Here is a 20,183-nt window from a genome sequence, read left to right as displayed (position 1 = left end):
AGCATAGATATTTTGGGTCAAATAGCCTTCCTCTTAGCTGTAACCACTATTTAGTGATTCTTTAATTCTTAGGCTGGTTTTGAAGAACATACAATGGCATGTTTTATGGTCAAGGGAGCTGACTCCTCCCCAATCAATATTAAAAAGGCACAGAAATCAATAGTGACATTATAGCTCTAAATAAGGAAGAAATTATGTTACAGAATCCTCATCCATATTGAGACTGCTGCCAAATATCTCTGTAGGGTAATCTATTTTCTGCTTACTGTCATCTCTATTCCGTTTTAAATGATCTTTTGGGATTTCTCTACCAACAACTAACCCAATAATTAATCCTCAATAGCAGTAAGAGGCAGTCGGTGGAATAAATGATTAATGGGTGATGCGCCTCAAGCAGATTGCCAGAATAGCTGAATCAATTCCATTCTCACAAGGTTGAACGTGTAATGTCAAAACTCTGGAGTCATCTAACTCTCCCAATTTATACATTTATTTCTTTATGAGAGGGATCACCAAGATAAAAATTTCTATGAATACTAGTTAGAGCCTATATATGCCAATATTGTTAGGCAGATAACACTTATTACCTATACATATAGGACACATCATACCACTTGGGTACAAGCCAAAAATTATAATAGAAGTTCCGAGCGTTGACCTTGTTGGTGAAGTCATGGCTAAGTCCTACACATCAGCAAGAGACTATTCCAACATTCTTTGTTTTGAGTCAGCTTGGCTGATGTCAGCTGGGAAATCATTCAGAACTGGCAGATGAACTGAAGGAGGAGGAAAAATCACCTGGCTTTCCCTGCTCTTGATCATTAACGGGCGGCATGGTGGCTCAGTGGTTAGCACTGCTGCCTCACAGCGCCAGGGACCCGGGTTCGATTCCCATCTTGGGCGACTGCCTGTGTAGAGTTTGCACGTTCTCCCAGTGTCTGTGTGGGCTTCCTCTCGGTGCTCTGGTTTCCTCCCACAATCCAAACGTGCAGTTTAAGTAAATTGGCCATGCTAAATTGCCCACAGTGTTAGGTGCATTAGTCAGGGGTAAATATAGGGTAGGGGAATGGGTCTGGGTGGGTTCCTCTTCGGAGGGTCAGTGTGGGCTTGTTGGGCCGAAGGGCCTGTTTCCATACTGTAGGGAATCTAATTTAATCAGTAAAGACACTGTCGTGTCTGTGCTTGCGGCAAGAACAGTCGCAGGATTAGACTAGCTGCATCCTGAAACCTCACTATGACAAAAATCCATTAATATCTTATGAAGGTTGAGGGAGCTAGGGGTTTTCTCATTGGAGTAAAGAAGGATGAGAGATATTTGAGAGAGGTGCACAAGATGATGAAATGCATAGATAAAGTGGATAACCCAGAAACTTTTATCCCAGGCTGGGAACAGTTATCACAAGGGGGGATAATTTTAAGATGATTGGAGGAAGATTTAGGGGAGATATCAGAGGTAGGTTCTTTACATAGAGTGGTAGGTATGTGGAATGCACTGCCAGCAGTGGTAGTAGAGTCAGATACATTAGGGGCATTTAAGTGACTCTTGGGTAGGCACATGGATGATAGTAAAATGAAGGGTATGTAGGTCAGTTTGATCTTAGAGTAGGATATAAGGTCAGCACAACATTGAGGGCTGCAGAGCTTTTACTATGCTGTAACGTTCTATGTTCTTAAATCTCATACTGCCAAACACTCAGAAAAAGGCCAGATTGCTGAACTGCCACTGATGGATGATATACACAGAATCATCATCCTGTCTGAGTCAGGGCTTTGGAGGACAGAAGATGAGGAGGACAATGAACAAGTACCAAATGCATTTCTGAAAGTCAATGGATATATAATATACCTTGGACTCAGACATCCACTCCGGATCAAAGTTAGCCACCGTGCGCTGAGCTTCTCTAATCCAAGCCTTGCCACTGATTTTTGATATCCCTATCAAGTTCAATGGCATTTGATCCTTGGGAATTATATTAATCAGCAGCGTTGAAACAACCTGAAAAAAACAGCAATGTCTTTGATACAGCACAGAAAAAGGGAAGCATCCAATTATGCTCATTTTCGTAAATAGAACTAGTTTAATACAACTATTATAAAATATACCGCAGTTCCCAAGTATCAAAGCCACATCATTTAAAACACATTTTGATTCCTTGCAGTTCAAGTAGGGTTAAAATGGACATGATTTTCCCTGTTGCTTTACTGAAGACAGGTGCCCCTGCCAGAAATGTTGACTTTCTTGCTCCTCAGATGAAGCCTCACATGCCGTGCCTTCTCCAGCGCCACGCTTTGTCAACTCTTTACTGAAGATACCAACTTCAATTCAGTAATAATTCCAAGATGCAGCAGGTAACACAGTTACATGGCAGATGAGAGACTAATGTCAACTTTGACCCTATAGCCAAGTGGAAACTCCAAGAGTCTAATATTTCCAGCAGGTAAAATTTCAAGTGGGCACCTTCAAATGAAGATTCTCCCAATCACCCATCCTATTGAAAAATTCAAGATAGCAGGAAATCGGAAAGTTCACAGAAAAATTGCAAATGAAAAATGTGAGAACACAGGCAGGTGCACCCCATCACTCTATCAAAATGGGCACAGGCCTTGCATCCTGTTTTCCATTGGTCTACTGTGTTTGATTACTTTACTTAAAACCAACATTTTCATTTTTAAGCAGTGAACTACAGTATCATCAGTGTAACTAGCTAGGAGCTTAATTGTGTGCAGAAACAGTATAAAGCTTTCCAAGATAGGAGCTGAGTGTCCAGGGCAGATTTAGATGCAGACCAACTCCCATGAGCTGATAGAATTGTGGAATAGGTTTGAGGAGCTGAATAGTTTTTCTCCTGTGCAAAAGGAGCTGAATAACAGTCACCAACGTTTTGGCCATACTTAACTAAAGAAAATATCTAAAATAAAATCACCCATTAGGTAGCTTTGCTTGGCAGGATTTTCCAACTTGAAATTATCAGCACTATTTTTTTTTACTGTCACGAACTAACCTCAGCTCAGCATCCCAGCACTAATTAACTTTTATCTATCAGTACTTTATGATAAGTTGATTAACAGCCAGCAGAATTACCTGCTTTCCTGTCCAAAGTGGATAGGGTTTAAGCACAGCAGGTTGAAGAATCTTCACCCGGCCCTTTTTATCCGTAAGGCCTCGGTAAACAAGCTCCATGTACTGTTCCCGTGTGAAGAAACGGCCACGGATTGTCATGCTGGTGCCAGAAACCATGTGATCCTGAATTAAACCAGCCAAAGGTTTCCCATCCTTAAGGAAAAAAATACCAACAAGCAGTTTATATTTAATAACTCGTGTAATATCCACAGGGAGGTAACCAGATTACATTCCACAAAATACATTAAAAACATCCTTTATTATTGAGTGGATGGCAAAACATTTTCACTGTTCCGACTATAGCCATTGCCCCAGGGACAGGTGGGTGTAAATTAATGCTCAAGGATCGGTTCACTGTCAATAAAACATCCTGGTACAGCTTCGTGTTGTCAACAAAAACACTGAAACTAAACACAGTTTAAAACCAGAGGGCAAGTTAGACACCAATCAAGGATTGGATCAAAATGACGTTAAAAAAGGCATTAATCAAAAAAAAAGTGTTTACAAAACTAGGAAATAATTAGGAAATAAGGTTTCAGGCAAGAATTCCCAAATAGAGACTAAATGAGTGATGGGTGGCCACCAAAGCTGGAAGGAGAAGAAACTGACTGGTGATTTGGTGAGCCTAAAGCAGGGTTTGGGTGATAGAGTGAAAGACTGAGCTGTAGGAGTTGCAAATTTGGGCTGGAGCGAGAGCATCAAGGGCCAGCAGAAGGTGATGAGTATTTTTAAGCAACTCTTTGGAAACTACTGGGAATACAGAATAGGCCAAACGTAACAGACATTGAACTCAGGAGCTGAAAATGTGTTGCTGGTTAAAGCAGAGCAGGTTAGGCAGCATCTCAGGAATAGGGAATTCGATGTTTCGAGCATAAGCCCTTCATCAGGAATGATTGAACTCAGGAGGCCAGTAGGGAAGGCATTGATGAAAATATTTTCACTGCAAAGTTTTCACACGATAATGAAGCAATTCAGTAAAAGTGCAATGAGTTACTCAAAAAATAAAATCCTTCCACACAAGGACTAACCAGCAAGATGGCCAATAAATGGAAGTGGAAAAGGATCAGATTCAATGGATTAAATTCAGTGTAAAACACTACCATTTCAGAAGAGATTGGATTTAAAATGAAGGAAAATAAGGCAGTTGGGAAGTGTTTGACATTATATCAAGTAAGAATGAGACTGATGTTTCCTCATTCCATTAACCAAAGCACACATACACACACAGCTGTAACAGTGATGGGTGAGGCCTTTGTTGGACACCATGCTTAATAAATCAAACTTGAATGCCCTTATTCAGTAATTTGCTCAGGTAACAAAAGAAATTGAAGTAAAAACAAATATATTGTTCGACTTCTCAATTGCATCTCACCAGTTAATAACATCACCTTTTCTTAAAAAAAAAAATTTGTTCACACGATGTGGGCAGCTCTGACGAGACCAGCATTTATTGTCCACCTCTAATTAACAGTCATTTAAGTCATGGAGTATAATTCAGACAGAGATAGATAGGTCTTGATTGGTAAGGGGATCAAGGTTTATGGGAGAAGGCAGGAGAATGGGGTTGAGAACCATATCAGCCATGATTGGGGAGCTACCTCCCAGCTTGAAGGTAGGAGACAGAGTGTGGTGGTAGAGGGCTGCTTTTAGAACTGGAGTGTGTCTGGCAGTGTGCCTCAAGGATTGATGCTGGGTCCACTGCTTCTTGTCATTTTATATAAATGATTTGGATGTGAATATAGGAGGAACGGTGAGTAAGTTTTCAGATGTCATCAAAATAAGTGGATTTCAGTAAGGCGTTCGGCAAGGTTCCCCATGGGAGACTGATTAGCAAGGTTAGATCTCATGGAATACAGGGAGAACTGGCTCAAAGGTAAAAGACAGAGGGGGGTGGTGGAGGATTGTTTTTCAGACTGGAGGCCTGTGACCAGTGGAGTGCCACGAGGATCGGCGCGGGGCCCTCTACTTTTTGTCATTTACATAAATGATTTGGATGCGAGCAGAAGAGGTACAGTTAGTAAGTTTGCAGATGACACCAAAATTGGAGGTGTAGTGGACAGTGAAGAGAGTTACCTCAGATTACAATCGGATCTGGACCAGATGGGCCAATGGGCTGAGAAATGGCAGATGGAGTTTAGTTCAGATAAATGCGTGGTGCTGCATTTTGGGAAAGCAAATCTTAGCAGGATTTATACACTTAGTGGCAAGGTCCTAGGGAGTGTTGCTGAACAAAGAGACCTTGGAGTGCAGGTTCAAAGCTCCTTGAAAGGGGAGTCGCAGGTAGATAGGATAGTGAAGGTGGCGTTTGGTATGCTTTCCTTTATTGTCAGAGTATTGAGTACAGGAGTTGGGAGGTCATGTTGCTGCTGTACAGGACATTGGTCAGGCCACTGTTGGAATATTGCATGCAATTCTGGTCTCCTTCATATCTGAAAGATGTTGTGAAACTTGAAAGGGTTCAGAAAGGATGTTGCCAGGGTTGGAGGATTTGAGCTATGGGGAGAAGCTGAACAGGCTGGGGCTGTTTTCCCTGGACTGTCGGAGGCAGAGGGGTAACCTTACAGACGTATACAAAATTATGAGGGGCATGAATAGGATAGACAAAGTCTTTTCCCTGGGATCGGGGAGTCCAGAACCAGAGGGCATAGGTTTAGGGTGAGAGGGAAACGATATAAAAGAGACCTAAGGGGCAACGTTTTCACACACAGGGTGATACGGGTATGGAATGAGCTGCCTGAGAATGGGGTGGAGGCTGGTACAATTGCAACATTTAAGAGGCATTTGGATGGGTATATGAATAGGAAGGGTTTGGAGGGATATGGGCCGGGTGCTGGCAGGTGGGACTAGATTGGGTTGCACCGAAGGGTCTGTTTCCATGCTGTACATCTCTATGACAATAAAGAAGATTATCTCAGAGTATAATGGGACTTTGATCAAATGGACTAATGGGCTGAGGAATGGCAGATGGAGTTTAATTTAGGTAAATTTGAGGTATTGCATTTTGGGAAGGCAAATCAGGGCAGGACTGATACACATAACAGCAGGACCTGAAGTGATGCTTAGGGGTGCAAGTGCATAGTTCCTTGAAAGTGGAGTTGCAGATAGACAGGGTGGTGAAGGCAGTGTTTGGTACACTTCCCTTCATTAGTCAGGACATTGAGCATAGTATTTGGCAGGTCATGTTGCAGCTGTACATGACATTGGTTGCCCTTCTAAAGGAAAGATTTTGTTAAACTTGAAAGGGACAGAAACAATTTACGAGAATGATGCCAAGTTTTTCCTCTAGGATGGGGCAGTCCAAAACTAGAAGGCACAGGTTTAAGATGAGGGGGAAAATGATTTAAAAAGGGCCTGAGGGGTAGCCTTTTCATGTAGAAGGTGGTGCATGTCATGGAACAAAGGAAATCATGGAGGAGGGTACAATTACAATCTTTATAAAGACATCTGGATGGGAATATGAACAGGAAGAGTTTAGAGGGATATAAGCCAAATGCTGGCAAATGGGACTAGGTCAGAGAAAGATGTTTGGACAGTGCAGATAAATTGGGCTGAAGAGTTTGTTTCCATGCAGTATGACTCTGACTCGATGACTGAATGGTGATGCAGACTCAACGGGCTGAATGGCCTACTTCGCCCCCTATATCTTACAGTCAACCACATTTCTGTGGGTCTGGAATCTCAAATATGCTAGACCAAGGGTAGCAGATTTCCATCCCTCACGTACCGTTAGTGAATCAGATGAATCTTTACAACAAGTGTCAGTAGTTACATGACCACCATTAGATTAGCTCTTTATTCTATTTTTGTTTATTGAACTCAAAAGTTCACGAACTGCCATGGCAGGATTCAAACTCGTCTCCAAAACATTAGGATGAGGTTCTGGATTGCTCATGACATTATCTCTACAGCACCATCTCCCCCTAGTGGTCTCAAATTCAATATTGGGTTGCTCGGCACAAACCTTGAACCTGTTGATCAAAGATCGATTTATCCAGGTCTCAAGCATGCAGTCACTGCTGACCTACACCCCACATGCCCTCTTCCCCCAACCCTGTCCTCACTGAGTGTGAGTGCTTCCCTGATTGCACAGACCCTTGATCCTGTACTGACTCATCTCCTCTCCAAAACTCTGTATCCTGGAATTCCCAAAACTCCAGCCATCTACCTGCTGAAGATGGACAACTCAGAGGAGAGTTTCAGCCAGTGTTGCCACTACATTGTGGCTGAGTTTCTGTGCTGGCTTTGTATTGTGCATGTGCAACAATGCAGTGAACAGATATAGACCTTCTATATTACTACTAGTGAATCCAGGAAAAATGGCATCTGGAAGCTCACATCCAAGTTGCAAAGGCAAATTCCAGACAATTGTGGAAAATCTGGTTACCATGCACCCAGTATAAAAGTCCATCAATATTCTCCATTAAGACAGAATACGAATGATCATTTGGACCAATTACAGAAAGATTGTCAGCACCTGTGAAACTACGTCCTGACCAGAAATCACAATACTCCAGAAGCAGTAATAAAATGCAACAAATGGGAAGGATTAGGAATTGTACAGTGTCCATTCTATAGAGGCACTCACCATCCTAACAGGCAAATATATCACTGCTCCTTCACTATCACTAGGATAAATTTCCTCCGTTATGGCATTATGGGAGCATCTACACCAAATGGACTGCAGGAGTTTTAGAGGCAGGTCACTTTCTCAAGGGTAACTCGCAATGAGCAATCAATTCTCACCCAGCATGCAATGCTTACATGCCATCAATGAATAAAAAAGAAAATACTTTTGCTCTTATGGAGAGAATAATAATTTTCCAATCTTCATCTGCTGACATTATGTACTTGCCTTGGGAACCAAATACTGTTCGTCAGTACTAGCAATTACATAAGCCTCTGCTCGGCCAAGTTCATTCTGTGGAAAGTGTGCATTCATTTCATCACCATCAAAATCAGCATTGTAGGCTTTACAGTTCGCATAGTGAAGCCGCAGGACCTTCTCTCCTGGTAGGATCCGGGCCCGGTGGGCCTGGATGGACGGCCTGTGCAAAGTAGGTTGACGGTTCAGCAACAGAACATCTCCGTTCTTAATATGCCGGCACACCTTTCAAAACAATATAACATATTTTATCAGTTCACTGTTAACAAGTTATATGGATGTATTAGGTTGAAGCACGACTAGCTGGTACATCTGATGTCTTTGATGGCTCCCTCTTAGGATTCTCTAATGTCATTGGTCTCATTATTTCTACTTATTTCACACCCTCCTTATCTTTAAAACTCAAATTTCCTCTTTCATATCATACACAACTATCCTGCATTGCCACACGAAGCTTGGTTTTAAATATCCTGCTGTGAAGAATCTCCATTGGTCTCTACATAAAAGGACTGGATAAAAGAAAAAGCTCATCACTGTCTCAGGTGTACATCTAACATTATCCTTGTCAGCAGATTTCATGGCAATGTCATTATTCAGCATATCAACCTCCATCTTACTTGGGCCAACTCTCAACTTTCTGACAGTGCCTTCATTTTCACCAGGTCATGGCAGCACCACCAAATACCATGCCATTGTCTCCAGAATTGTCACTGACCAAATCTTTCCACAGCCCTCAATATCATAGCTGACCACACATGACCCAATTCTACCTCGCCCTCGAAGTCCCCAAACAGGACTGCTCTAATAGGCCTTTTGTTACAGCGAACTAGAAAATTTAATTGACTTTGATTCCAATTTTGATCATTCTCTCAGTTCACTTGGCCCACCAATGAGACTGCTCTTTGTTTCAACAACTTCAGGCATCGAAGCTCTGGATTGGTGATCAAACAATATTTATTCTAAGTCCATAATCACCAAAACTACTATGACTATACTTCCTCGCACCTCATTTTTCTGGACTGACTCTGTTCCATTATCCCAGATTCTCTGCTTCAGTTGTTCAGATGTTGCAATCTCCCACACTAGCACTTCTAATGCGTCTTCCTTTATCCTTGAACAAGGATTCATGCCATACAGAACTGATCAGGCCCCTAACCATAATTCACAATTCACATATTTCAGCTGTCATCCCATCTCCTCCCTCCTAGAACCATGATAAGGGTGCAACCCACCAGCCTCCATATTTAATGACTGATCTGCTGCCATGTCCATCAGCTGCTGTTTAGTGGTTCCACTAAACAGATCATCTACTCCCGTCAACATCCTGAAGAGTCCATTCCCTCCTTTGTCGATTCCATAGTCATTCCCAACACCCACTTTCTTTCCTAAAGCACCTTTCCACGTAAACACAGGAAAACCAACATTTGCCCTTTTACCTTCTTTATCCTCACCAAGGGCAGTACTATCAGTTATGAGACTACGGCAGATGAAGGGACAAATTGGACGATTTCATAGAATGGTGGAACAGGCTTGAGAAGTGGAATACAGTACCCCTGTTTCTATACAAAAGGAGTTGAATTAAAAAAAAATTTGCTGGACTTAAACTTGTGAAAGCTCCTGCAAGATCAGCCATTCCATCATTTGACTCTGCTCAGATTTCCTGCCAGATGCATTCTATCAAGATTATCAGCACTCAGATTTTACTGTCACAAACTAGACACAATTTATCATACTATTACAAATTAATCTTTTATCAACATCAATCAAGATAGGCTGTTCAACTGTCAGCAAAATCACTTCTCTACAGTTCTGCCCTTATAGCTCCTTTGTTGAAGGCCTTACTCCACTCCTTTCAAATGGAGCAGGGATTTATTTGCATTACTTCAATTTAGTACAGCTGCATTTGCTGTTCAAGACATCTTCCCTTCTATCTTGAGTGGATCAATCACAGATTAGGTGATCTTATAGAACACTGCTATTCAGTTAACAAGTATGAAGCTGAGCTTCCTGTCATCTGCCATATTAATTCTCTAGCTGAAAATGTGCTGCTGGAAAAGCGCAGCAGGTCAGGCAGCATCCAAGGAACAGGAAATTCGACGTTTCGGGCATAAGCCCTTCTTCAGGAATGCCCGAAACATCGAATTTCCTGTTCCTTGGATGCTGCCTGACCTGCTGCGCTTTTCCAGCAACACATTTTCAGCTCTGATCTCCAGCATCTGCAAACCTCACTTTCTCCCCATATTAAGTCTCTACTCTGCTCTGCTCTCACTTTGAATTTTCTGACTCTGGCCTGCTACAGTGTTCCAGCTCAATGTAAGCTCAAGGAACATTACTACAGCTTTCAACTTCACATTCTACAGCGAACTGACAAAAAGTGAATTCAACAGGTTAATGTCATAGCACAATGGGATAGAGGTTTTTGTTTTTCTCTCTCTCAGCTTCCCTTTTATCACTTTACGTTTGGACATCAGTTATCCTGCTGATAGAGTGTTAACAAAAGATGTGCCTGCAGGAGGTATGAGGTAGGATAACTGATATTTAAACGCAAGGTGATAAGACAGTAAAAGAAAAAAAAACCTCCATCACATGTTGCTATGACATTAAACTGTTGTATTCACTGTTTATCCAAAAGACTGCAGAATGCCAAGTTGAAAGATGAAGTGATGTTCCTTGAGCTGGCATTGAGCTGGTTTCTTTAATAAAATAGGTCACCAGACTCAAAAATATTAATGCTGCTTTTTTCACCACTGAGGCTGTCAAACCTGCTGAGTTCCTCTTTTGGTTCTTTACTCATCCAGTTAGCACTCACTTTGGTCATGCACCAAACTTTTTGTCATTTAATATTTCCCGCCCTCCACCTCATCACACATCTTCCCTTTTGCTCTTCTTCCCTCCCATTTACAAAAGACAGTTCTAATTTTCATCAGTTCTAATGAAAGCTTTGCAATCTGAAGTGTACACTCAGTTTTTCTCTCCATAGATACTGCCACACCTGCAGAGTATTGCAAGCATTCTGTCCTTTGATTATTAACTTACTTGAAACCATTTGTAATTCTGTGCAAAATAAATGAGACAACATTTCTTCAGCTTTAATTGCCAATGGCATCCACTTACAATTTTCATGCCTAAGTTCTGTTCGCCAGTGCTTGGTGTTAACAGTTGTTTGGCAATGGCTTCTCTCTGGGTTGGGTTTGATGCACTCAGAATAGTACGAGACCCATCTTCATTAATTACCATAGAAGCCCCTGGATGTGCATTCGGCCCATTTAATACTGCTTGCCTCAGCTCCTGCACATTCCATGGGGTCACTGGCTGAGGATAGGTTAGCTTTGTAGCAAAAACCTTATAAGAGAAAGAAAAGTAAACACACACGCATATTATATGTCATGCTTTGGCCTTTTCTAGCTGCTCAGTATGCTGCAGTTTAAAAGCTGACTAAAGTCTCTCTATTGCCAGTGTCTCCAGTAACGCTAAGTGTAGAATAAGATTTGGTCCAGCTTCAGTGGGCTATTCATTCGGAACCTTACAAGAAGGTTTGGAAGTGGAAACTTTCAGCAACCTCATTCAGTTGGTTTGAACGCCCAATATGTAAAGTGTTCAATGAACACAATTAAACCACACTGTAGACAAAACTGCTTCAGGATTTAGCATAATCTTCAAAGCTTTCAGTTACTTAGCCATGTCCAAGCATCTACAGGCCTTATAGTTGAAAAAGGAAAAAAATAAGGAACTGCAGGTCTTACTTATTTAATTATTTAAGGGAGTCACAACTTAAGTTTGAAATAAAACGCATACAGCCTGTCCAGGGTATCTTTTAGTTGAGACATCCATAAAATGTTCGGCAATATTCTGTATCAGATACTTTTAACTGAGCTAAAATTAACTTCAGTTTTAAAATGTAATAGTTTGGAAGACAAATTTAGCAGCCAATATGCTGCAAGATTACACAAACAATAATGAGATGGAGGACACGTGGTTAATGAGTATTGAGAAGATTTGTAGACCAGGTTGGGGTTCTGGATGTAGGTTTGCTCGATGAGCTGGAAGGTTCATTATCAGGCGTTTCGTCACCATAGTAGACAACACCTTCAGTGAGCTTACTGCTTTCTATTTATATGTTTGGATTTCTTTGGGCCGGTGATGTCATTTCCTGTTCTTTTTCTCAGGGGGTGGTAAATGGGATCCAAGTCAATGTGTTTGTTGATAGAGTTCTGGTTGGAATGCCATGCTTCGTGTCTCTGTTTGGCTTGTCCTAGGATGGATGTGTTGTCCCAGTCAAATTGGTGTCCTTCCTTATCTGTATAGAAGGATACTAGCGAGAGTAGGTCAGGTCTTTTTGTGGCCAGTTGATGTTCATGTGCCCTGGTGGCTAGTTTTCTGCCTGTTTGTCGATTGTAATATTTGTTACAGTTCTTGCACAGCATTTTGTAAATGACATTAGTTTTGCTTGTTGGACCCCACTTACCACCTCCTGACAAAAATAATAGGAAAGGACATCACCACAGGAAATGACATTACCAACCCAAAGAAACCCAAACTTATAAATTGAAAGCAGGAATCATCGACAGTGCTTCATCTAGAGGCTCACTGAAGAGGTTACCTGGTATGGTGACAAAACATCTGAAAAATGAACCTTCCAGCTCAGCGAGCAAACCTACATCCACAAGTTGTTAATGTTGAACAGGGAATTCGCCACCCCTCACATTCACTATTCGCATACTTCTACATCCATCTGTGCAACCCGATGAGGCTTTAGTTAAAAATCACATCGGGAAGACACCAAGTCTAGCTCAATATGAACTGAGGAAGTGATTCATTGGATCTGTGTTGCTTCAAATTTTTAAGAAAGGCCTGAATATCAGAACAAAGGGTTTCCTTGCACTCATTACCCCGTCCTTCTAGATGGTGACATTATGAGTTTGAGAGATGCTGCACAAGCAGCTTTGGTGGCGGTGAAGGCAGGAAAGCATGAAGTAAAGACACAAATGTAATCCAGCAAAAAGTAAATTTCAAAGTAATTTAAACAAACCTTCAAGGACATTTAATACTCTGTGAATTGCCTGGACGAGGCAAGCAGAAAAACAAAGCCTACAGACTTTCAAAATGCAGCTAGATGCTGTTGGAAGAGCAAACTATCAGAGAACCAACTTTCAATGGATAGAATAGACTCATGTTGTTCTGTGTATATCTATGACCAGTTTATAGTTCAACTACAAGAGATTAAGCTGTTGGGACTGTTGTTTCTCCTTTCATTTATTTTACTTGAGCCGTTGAGCAAGATACTGATAGTTACTGAACAAATTAAGATTTATTTTAAATCGATAGATCTTGTTCTAGTACTTTTCATATCACGTTCCACCTGTTTGTCAAGCAAAGCAGAAACTGCAGTCTGGTTAGTCCTATAAAATCCCAATTTTCATTATTTTCCTAACAATTCTTAACCCATAACTAAATCTGTAGTGCCATAAAAATATTTACCCCTGCTTACATACCAGGACAGATCTAAAATCAAGATTACCATTGGAATACCAATCTCATTGGTATTGATGTACATGTCAGGGCAGATGACTGAACGAGCTGCATAATCCACACGTTTTCCCATCATGTGTTTACGGAAGAGACCGTCCTTCTTCTCCAGGATCTATGTTTAAGAAAAGTGTAATCTTTAGAAAGAGGAAATATCACTTCCTACTTGTTCACCCACACAAGACTTGAAACGTGACCTTGTTTCTAATGTGCCCTTCCACTATGAATGGAATATGAAATAAAATTATAAATCTGACTGTGTTTTACTTCACTACTAATCTCACTACCATCACTAATGAAGCTAAATGTTGCTCTGGTGCTTTTGGAATTCAACCCAACCTGCATATTTCAGCATAACCCTGGACAATGCTGTGCCAACACTGTGCAATAGGACAGCTGGCTGAATCCCTGTCATTACCTAATGTTCATGCTGAGGTTGCTAAGGCAACATCTCAGCCAAAGAGAACTGTTAATCAACACCACTTACCTGAGCAATCAGCACCCTTTCCCCGTAAACAAATTGTTGGGATTGTTTGAAATTTGGAATTATGTGTTTTTCTGATGAGTGAAGACAGTTTACAACATGTTTCTCTTTTCAATTTATGTTCTCTATTACCAAACCACCATTCATAATTCTTCACCCAGATGCTCTTCTTCACTTAAAATATTGTTACTTCCAACTTAACTTTTACCTGAAGCTGTCAACCTACTGATTTCCATAAAATGATTTGGTAACCTTTATATTTCTTCCTGCTGCAATGATCAATTTTAAAACCTACAACAATGAATTGTTCAGGTAGCTTCAGTCACCAACATGAACTGCACCAACATGCTGCCTCAAACAATATACCTCTTGAGAGAAGATTTTCTAATTCAATATTTGTTAAAAATGTAATGCCATATTTGGTACTAGCAATTCAAATAATGGAATAAACTACAGCAAAGTAGAATGCAATCATTGTTTACATCTTCAGCATACCTGACGGACACCCGGAAACTTGTCTGTAATCAGCTTGTCCATGTCACTGTCAAAAACAATGTTGACATGGCTTTGAAGGTGTATCCAGGCACTGTAGAGTTTATCTGTCAATGTCTGTCCAGGAATACCAGCTAAAAAGGCAAGGTCCATCCTGGTTGGTGTCTTGTCTTCTGGCTGAAAGTTCAATAAGCAGTGTTTATTGTGAAGTCTGCACTTCTTTTAAAGAAGATAATCACCTTGACATTTTTCTCTGTTTCTCACCCTACAGTTGCTGCCAGACATGCTATTTTAATTTCAGATTTTCTACATCCACAGATTTTTATAAAAAATCTTTTGTGCTGTTATTTCTCTTCTATGCACATGTGCTTCTTTGTATGTCAGCCTCTCCTTCACCTTGTCGGAATGGCCATTATTTTTTGAGTTTTGACAGTGAGGTTTAACCAATGTTTAGATTGTGAGCAGTAATGTATCAGAACTTACATCCTCACTTGATGATCAAACAATACATACTACAGACAGGAATTAGTGAATGCAGATCAAGGGCCAGAACACGAATTGATTTGCGGTTTCCTTGCAACAGACACAGAAGCCAACTTCAACTAACTTCTAATTAGCGGTCTCATTCACTGAGATCAGCTATCAGTCATATCAGAAAGAGATAGTCATAGACAAGAGAGGCAGGACAGGGCAAAAGTGAGGACTGCAAATGCTGGAAACCAGCAATGAAGGGCTTTTGCCCAAAACGTCGATTTTCTTGCTTCTCAGATGCTGCCTGACCGGCGGTGCTTTTCCAGTACCACTCTAATTTAAAAAGGGAGTCAGGACAACCTTTCAAAGCTACAAACATAAATAAGAGGAGTAGGACATCAGCCCCCACGAACCTGCTTTGCCATTTAATAAAATAATGGCTGACTAGTTTGTGGCCTCAAACCTGCAATCCTTGAAGATAACACATGACTATAATGCTAGTCAAGAATCTTCCTCCCTTCCTTAAAAATATTCAGTGTCCTTGTCTCCATTGGTATCTAGGAAAGAGAGTTCCAAAGACTCAATCCTCAAAAACAAACCTCCTACTCATCTCTGCTTTTACAGAACGAACCCTTAGTTCTAGTCTGTCACACAGGGCGAGACTATTGTTTCAGTATCTACCCTCTAAGGACATTTTGTTTCGATAAGATTACATCTCATGCTTCTAAACACAGAAACTAAAAGCAGTAGTATGCTATTCAGCCCTTCAGGTCTGCTATGTCACTTGTTATGATCATGGCTGATCACCCAACTTAATATCCTGTTCCTGCTTTTCCTCCCTTGCCTTTAATCTATTTAGCATAAAAAAGTGAGGTCTGCAGATGCTGGAAATCAGAGCTGAAAATGTGTTGCTGGTTAAAGCCCAGCAGGTCAGGCAGCATCCAAGGAGCAAGAGATTCAACGTTTCGGGCTAAAGCCCTTCATCAGGAATCTATTTGATCTATTTAACCCCAAGTTCTATATCCAACTCCTTTTTGAAATCATACAATATTTTAGCCTTGGGTGTTTTCTGGGTAGCGAATTCCACAGGCTCACCACGTCTGGACGAAGAAATTACTCCACATCTCTGTCCTAAAAGATTTATTCCACATTGTTAGACTGCGACCAATTTGATACAGGTCCACCTCGTCCAACATTTCTTCACGAGATAACCTTCATCAAGGCAACTTTCCCTGAACTGCTTCTCATGCATTCACATCCTTTCTTAAATAAGGAGACTAAAACTGTATATATTACTCTATATATTAGCCTCTTAACCTTTTCTATACAACTGCATAAAAATATTCTTACTTTTACTTTCCATTTCCTTGCAATAAATAACAACATTTCATTTGTTTTTCTAACTATTTGGATTCATGATTTGGTGATGTATGTTAATAGGACACCTCTGTTAATCATTTCTTTCAGTCTCTCGCTATTTAACTAAAATGCAGTTTTTCTATTCTTCCTGCCAAAGTGGACATGCTTGCATTTTCCTACATTATACTCCATCTGTCAAATTTTGCCCATCACTGAACCGATCATAAAATCATGAGTAGCATGGATGGGGGAAATAGATAAGGTCTTTTCCCTGGAGTGGGGGAGCCTAGAACTAGAGGGCATAGGTATATGGTGAGAGGGGAAAAGTTTAAAAGGGACCTAAGGGACAACTTTTTTCACACAGAGGGTGATGCCTGTATGGAATGAGCCACCAGAAGGAGTGGTAGAGGTTGGTACAATTATACCATTTACAAGTACTGGATGGATATATGAATAGGAAGGGTTTAGAGGGATATGGCCCAGGTGCTGGTAAATAGGACTAGATGAGGTTAAGATATCTGGTTGGCATGGACGAGTTGGACTGAAGGGTCTGTTGCTGTGCTGTACAGCTCTATGATTCTGTAATTCTGTCGACACTCCTCTACTCGTGTCCATTACTTTCCTACCTATTTTTGTACTATTAGTAAATTCAACCCATTCATCCAAGCCAATTATGTAGACGGTAAATAAATTAAGGTTCCAGCACCCATCCCTGTGGCACAACATTTGTTGCATCCTGTCAGCCCAAAAATGATCACTTGTGCCCACCTCTGCTTTCTTTTCACCAATCAATCCTTTATTCATCTAATATGTTACCCTGCACACCAGCTTTCATCATGACTGCCAGAAAGCATATTGATCCATAAGGGAAAGTTATCCCGAGTTTACCAAAATTATTTTTCATAAATAAATTCTTGCCAAGTGAACAGAAAGTGTTCACTCCTGGGTAATGTTTTCTTTCTGATATTGTGTATGAGCCTTCAGCATGAGAAAGGGTCAAAATTAGGCAGAAAATAACTGAAGCTAAAGTTTATTTGAAAACGTAACTAGCAGAATGATAAAAGGAGAGCCTGGAAATGTGACTTACTTGGATTTCCAAAAGACATTTGATAAGGTACCATACAAAAAGGTTAACTTGAAGATAAAGGTCATGGATAGAAGTCTGTTTACACACAAGAAGCAGAGTGCAGAGATGACCGGAACATTACCAAGTTGCTGAGTTGTTCCTTTCACAAGATGAGTGTGTCACTGGCAAGGTCAGCATTTGTTGACTGTTTCCAGCAAACGGACTTGCTCAGTCATGCCAAGGGCAGTTAAGAGTCAATAGAAGTTGCTGTGGGTCTGGACTTAGATTTAGACCAGGTAAGCATGGCAGATTGCTTTCCCTAATGCAGTGTGAAGTAGTCATATAGCTGCATTTAAACTGGATTTTGTTAGTTAACAGCAGTTAGCTTGCAGTTATTTCAAACAAACAAACATAAAAAATATCTTACAACAGGTATTGCTGATATCTCCTCTGTGTAAATGGATTGTACTGTCTTGATTTGCTCCTGTGCCATTAGAGCCAGAAGCTTGTGTATCACTTGAACATCTTTCATCACAGCTTGCAGATTAACCGTTTGACCATTGGTGAACATCTGGTCTCCCAGTCGATTGATTGGACGAAATCTATTGATTGCAAAAACAAAAGATGATGTGCCACAGAAACACAAATCATTCTGAAAATCTTTTGTGGTATTTCAGACCTATTGTACCGGAAGTTACTCTTCCCCACAAAGAACTCTGAGAACTGTGACTTGCAACAAATGTATGTTTTTTAAAATGTGAAAATGTTTAACAAAATTACCATTTTGATACTATATTGCCATTTGCCTGGACAAGTTGACTGTTTAACGCAGTTTTACCTGGAAGGAGGTACAACAAGTACATCCAGAAAAAACATGTCAAGATTCCAGCTAGATTTTGTATTCCCATGTATTCTCAAGCCAGGAAATAGATATTTCAGGAAGAAACCTACAGAAATAATAGATTGGTTGTAGTGAAGGACAAGGATATAGATTTTGCATATAGCATTATTTCCTGAGCCTTTCATAGCATGTAGATCAGAGACTGTCAAAGATTTAGAGTAAAATTGCTTTTGAATTTAATTCACACTGATCTATCAGTCATGATTGAATGGCAGAGCAGCCTAATTTTTACTTCTATGGTCTTAGAACAAACACAGCAATATTAAGCCAGGCCATTACCATTACACTTAAACATAGACTGAAGTATAACACTAGTAAAAGTCCAATAATGAAAACTATAACAGTATGGGTAAATGAAAATGCAACGCTCATGATTAAAGATGCAACAGTGTGAAGCTCAATGATCATGGAGGACTTGATGTGGACACTCCATAACCACAGGTCATAAATGGATACATGCCCAAGTCAGCTGTACAATAAGGAGATCAGCTATGGATTGCCAACATAACCGCTTCTCCTTAATACTGAATAATTACCACCTCTACTCAAAAGCAAAGGCTGCAAACACTGAGCATTTGTAAATGGATGACAGGCTTGTAAATGGATCAAAAAGTCAAATTTCACAAACAAAAATACATATTTATGGTTTAATAGGAACGGCCACCTCCTGCAAGTTTGCCAAGCATCCTTTTGAGCATAATTAAATTGTCTCTACCACCCTCTCCTGAAACTACCATTAGTCCCCCTAAAGGCAGACACATAAACCATTTACCATCATTTTTCCACAGTGCCAACATGTGGTCTCTTGCAGTAGTGGGAGTCAGAAATCCTCGTTTTCCTAACAACAAGTCATCAAAACCTTGTCCAAAAGGTAGAAAAAAAAAGATAAATACTAGTCTCAAGTCATGATTTTAAAAATTAGAACTTGCATTTATAAACATTTTCAATGTATTGCAAATGACATTAGAATTCATTAATCACTCTAAGTGTACCATCTGTTATGTATGAAAACTTGAAAAATATATACACAGCAAGTGAGGACTGCAGATGCTGGAGATCAAAGTCAAAACTTGTGGCACTTGAAAAGCACAGCAGGTCAGAACACACCCAAAGAGCAAGAGAGTCGATGTTTTGGGCATTCATCACATTCCTGATGAAGGGCTTATGCCCGAAATGTTGATTCTCCTGCTCCTCCGATGCCAACTTTTCCAGTGCCACACTTTTGGACAGTTAATCCACACTCACCTGTTCAAATCACAGCCAGAACATTAGGAAACTAGCAATGGCTTCTTTTCTTCAATTCAAAATCCTTTCTCAGCCTCAATACAACATTTTCAAGTCACATAACAACATAACTCATTACATGTCCAGAGCTCCCCATTCCGCTGACATCTCATAAGACCTTCAGCCAATGTCTTCTACCTCCTGGGTTCCATTGAACAAAATTTCATTCCTAAACTCTTCACTTCCCACTCTTACTTTAACAAAACTATGGATCATACTTTCCAATATTTCCTTCAATAGCTTCAAGTCGATTTTTTAGATTACATCTTTGGGAAGTGCTGTGGGAGGTTGCAGTTCATGGCGTTGACTTGTTTTATGGAGTTGGTTGTGGGATGGATGTTGGTCAATATGCCATGAACCCTTGTACATTCATTCTAAAAGATAAATGGGCATTGATTCAAGAGTTGAAGCCACACCTCCATCAATGCAGCAACCTTTCAGTAGTGCAGTGGAGCACCAGAATTTCAATAAGAACAGAGAGGATGATGGTGGGCGGAGATGGTGGTGGCATTCTTACTCAAGGGTAGTATTACTGCAGCTGGGATAACATTCGAGGACTCATCCGTGGAGGGAGTTTGGGCTGAGGTTAGAAATAAG

General features: G+C 40.6%; 1 protein-coding gene across 2 annotated transcripts in view; it reads right to left on the bottom strand.

Annotated features, from left to right (window-relative positions):
- polr1a (RNA polymerase I subunit A) overlaps nt 1-20,183 on the bottom strand; it is a 164,340-nt gene that overhangs the window by 116,275 nt on the left and 27,882 nt on the right. For both annotated transcript variants that reach the window (XM_060843736.1, XM_060843650.1), the window contains exons 7-15: nt 19,075-19,161; nt 18,240-18,348; nt 17,829-18,003; nt 14,509-14,682; nt 13,522-13,644; nt 11,118-11,345; nt 7,974-8,228; nt 3,083-3,274; nt 1,847-1,996 (exon numbers count right to left, since the gene is read on the bottom strand). In XM_060843736.1, coding sequence (XP_060699719.1) covers nt 1,847-1,996; nt 3,083-3,274; nt 7,974-8,228; nt 11,118-11,345; nt 13,522-13,644; nt 14,509-14,682; nt 17,829-18,003; nt 18,240-18,348; nt 19,075-19,161 — 1,493 coding nt within the window. The remainder of the gene's footprint in view (nt 1-1,846; nt 1,997-3,082; nt 3,275-7,973; nt 8,229-11,117; nt 11,346-13,521; nt 13,645-14,508; nt 14,683-17,828; nt 18,004-18,239; nt 18,349-19,074; nt 19,162-20,183) is intronic.

This window comes from Hemiscyllium ocellatum, chromosome 1 (assembly GCF_020745735.1).
Source record: "Hemiscyllium ocellatum isolate sHemOce1 chromosome 1, sHemOce1.pat.X.cur, whole genome shotgun sequence".
Lineage (NCBI taxonomy): Eukaryota > Metazoa > Chordata > Chondrichthyes > Orectolobiformes > Hemiscylliidae > Hemiscyllium > Hemiscyllium ocellatum.
The sequence above is the reverse complement of the archived record's forward strand: the minus strand, read 5'-3'. Positions and strand labels throughout refer to the sequence as shown.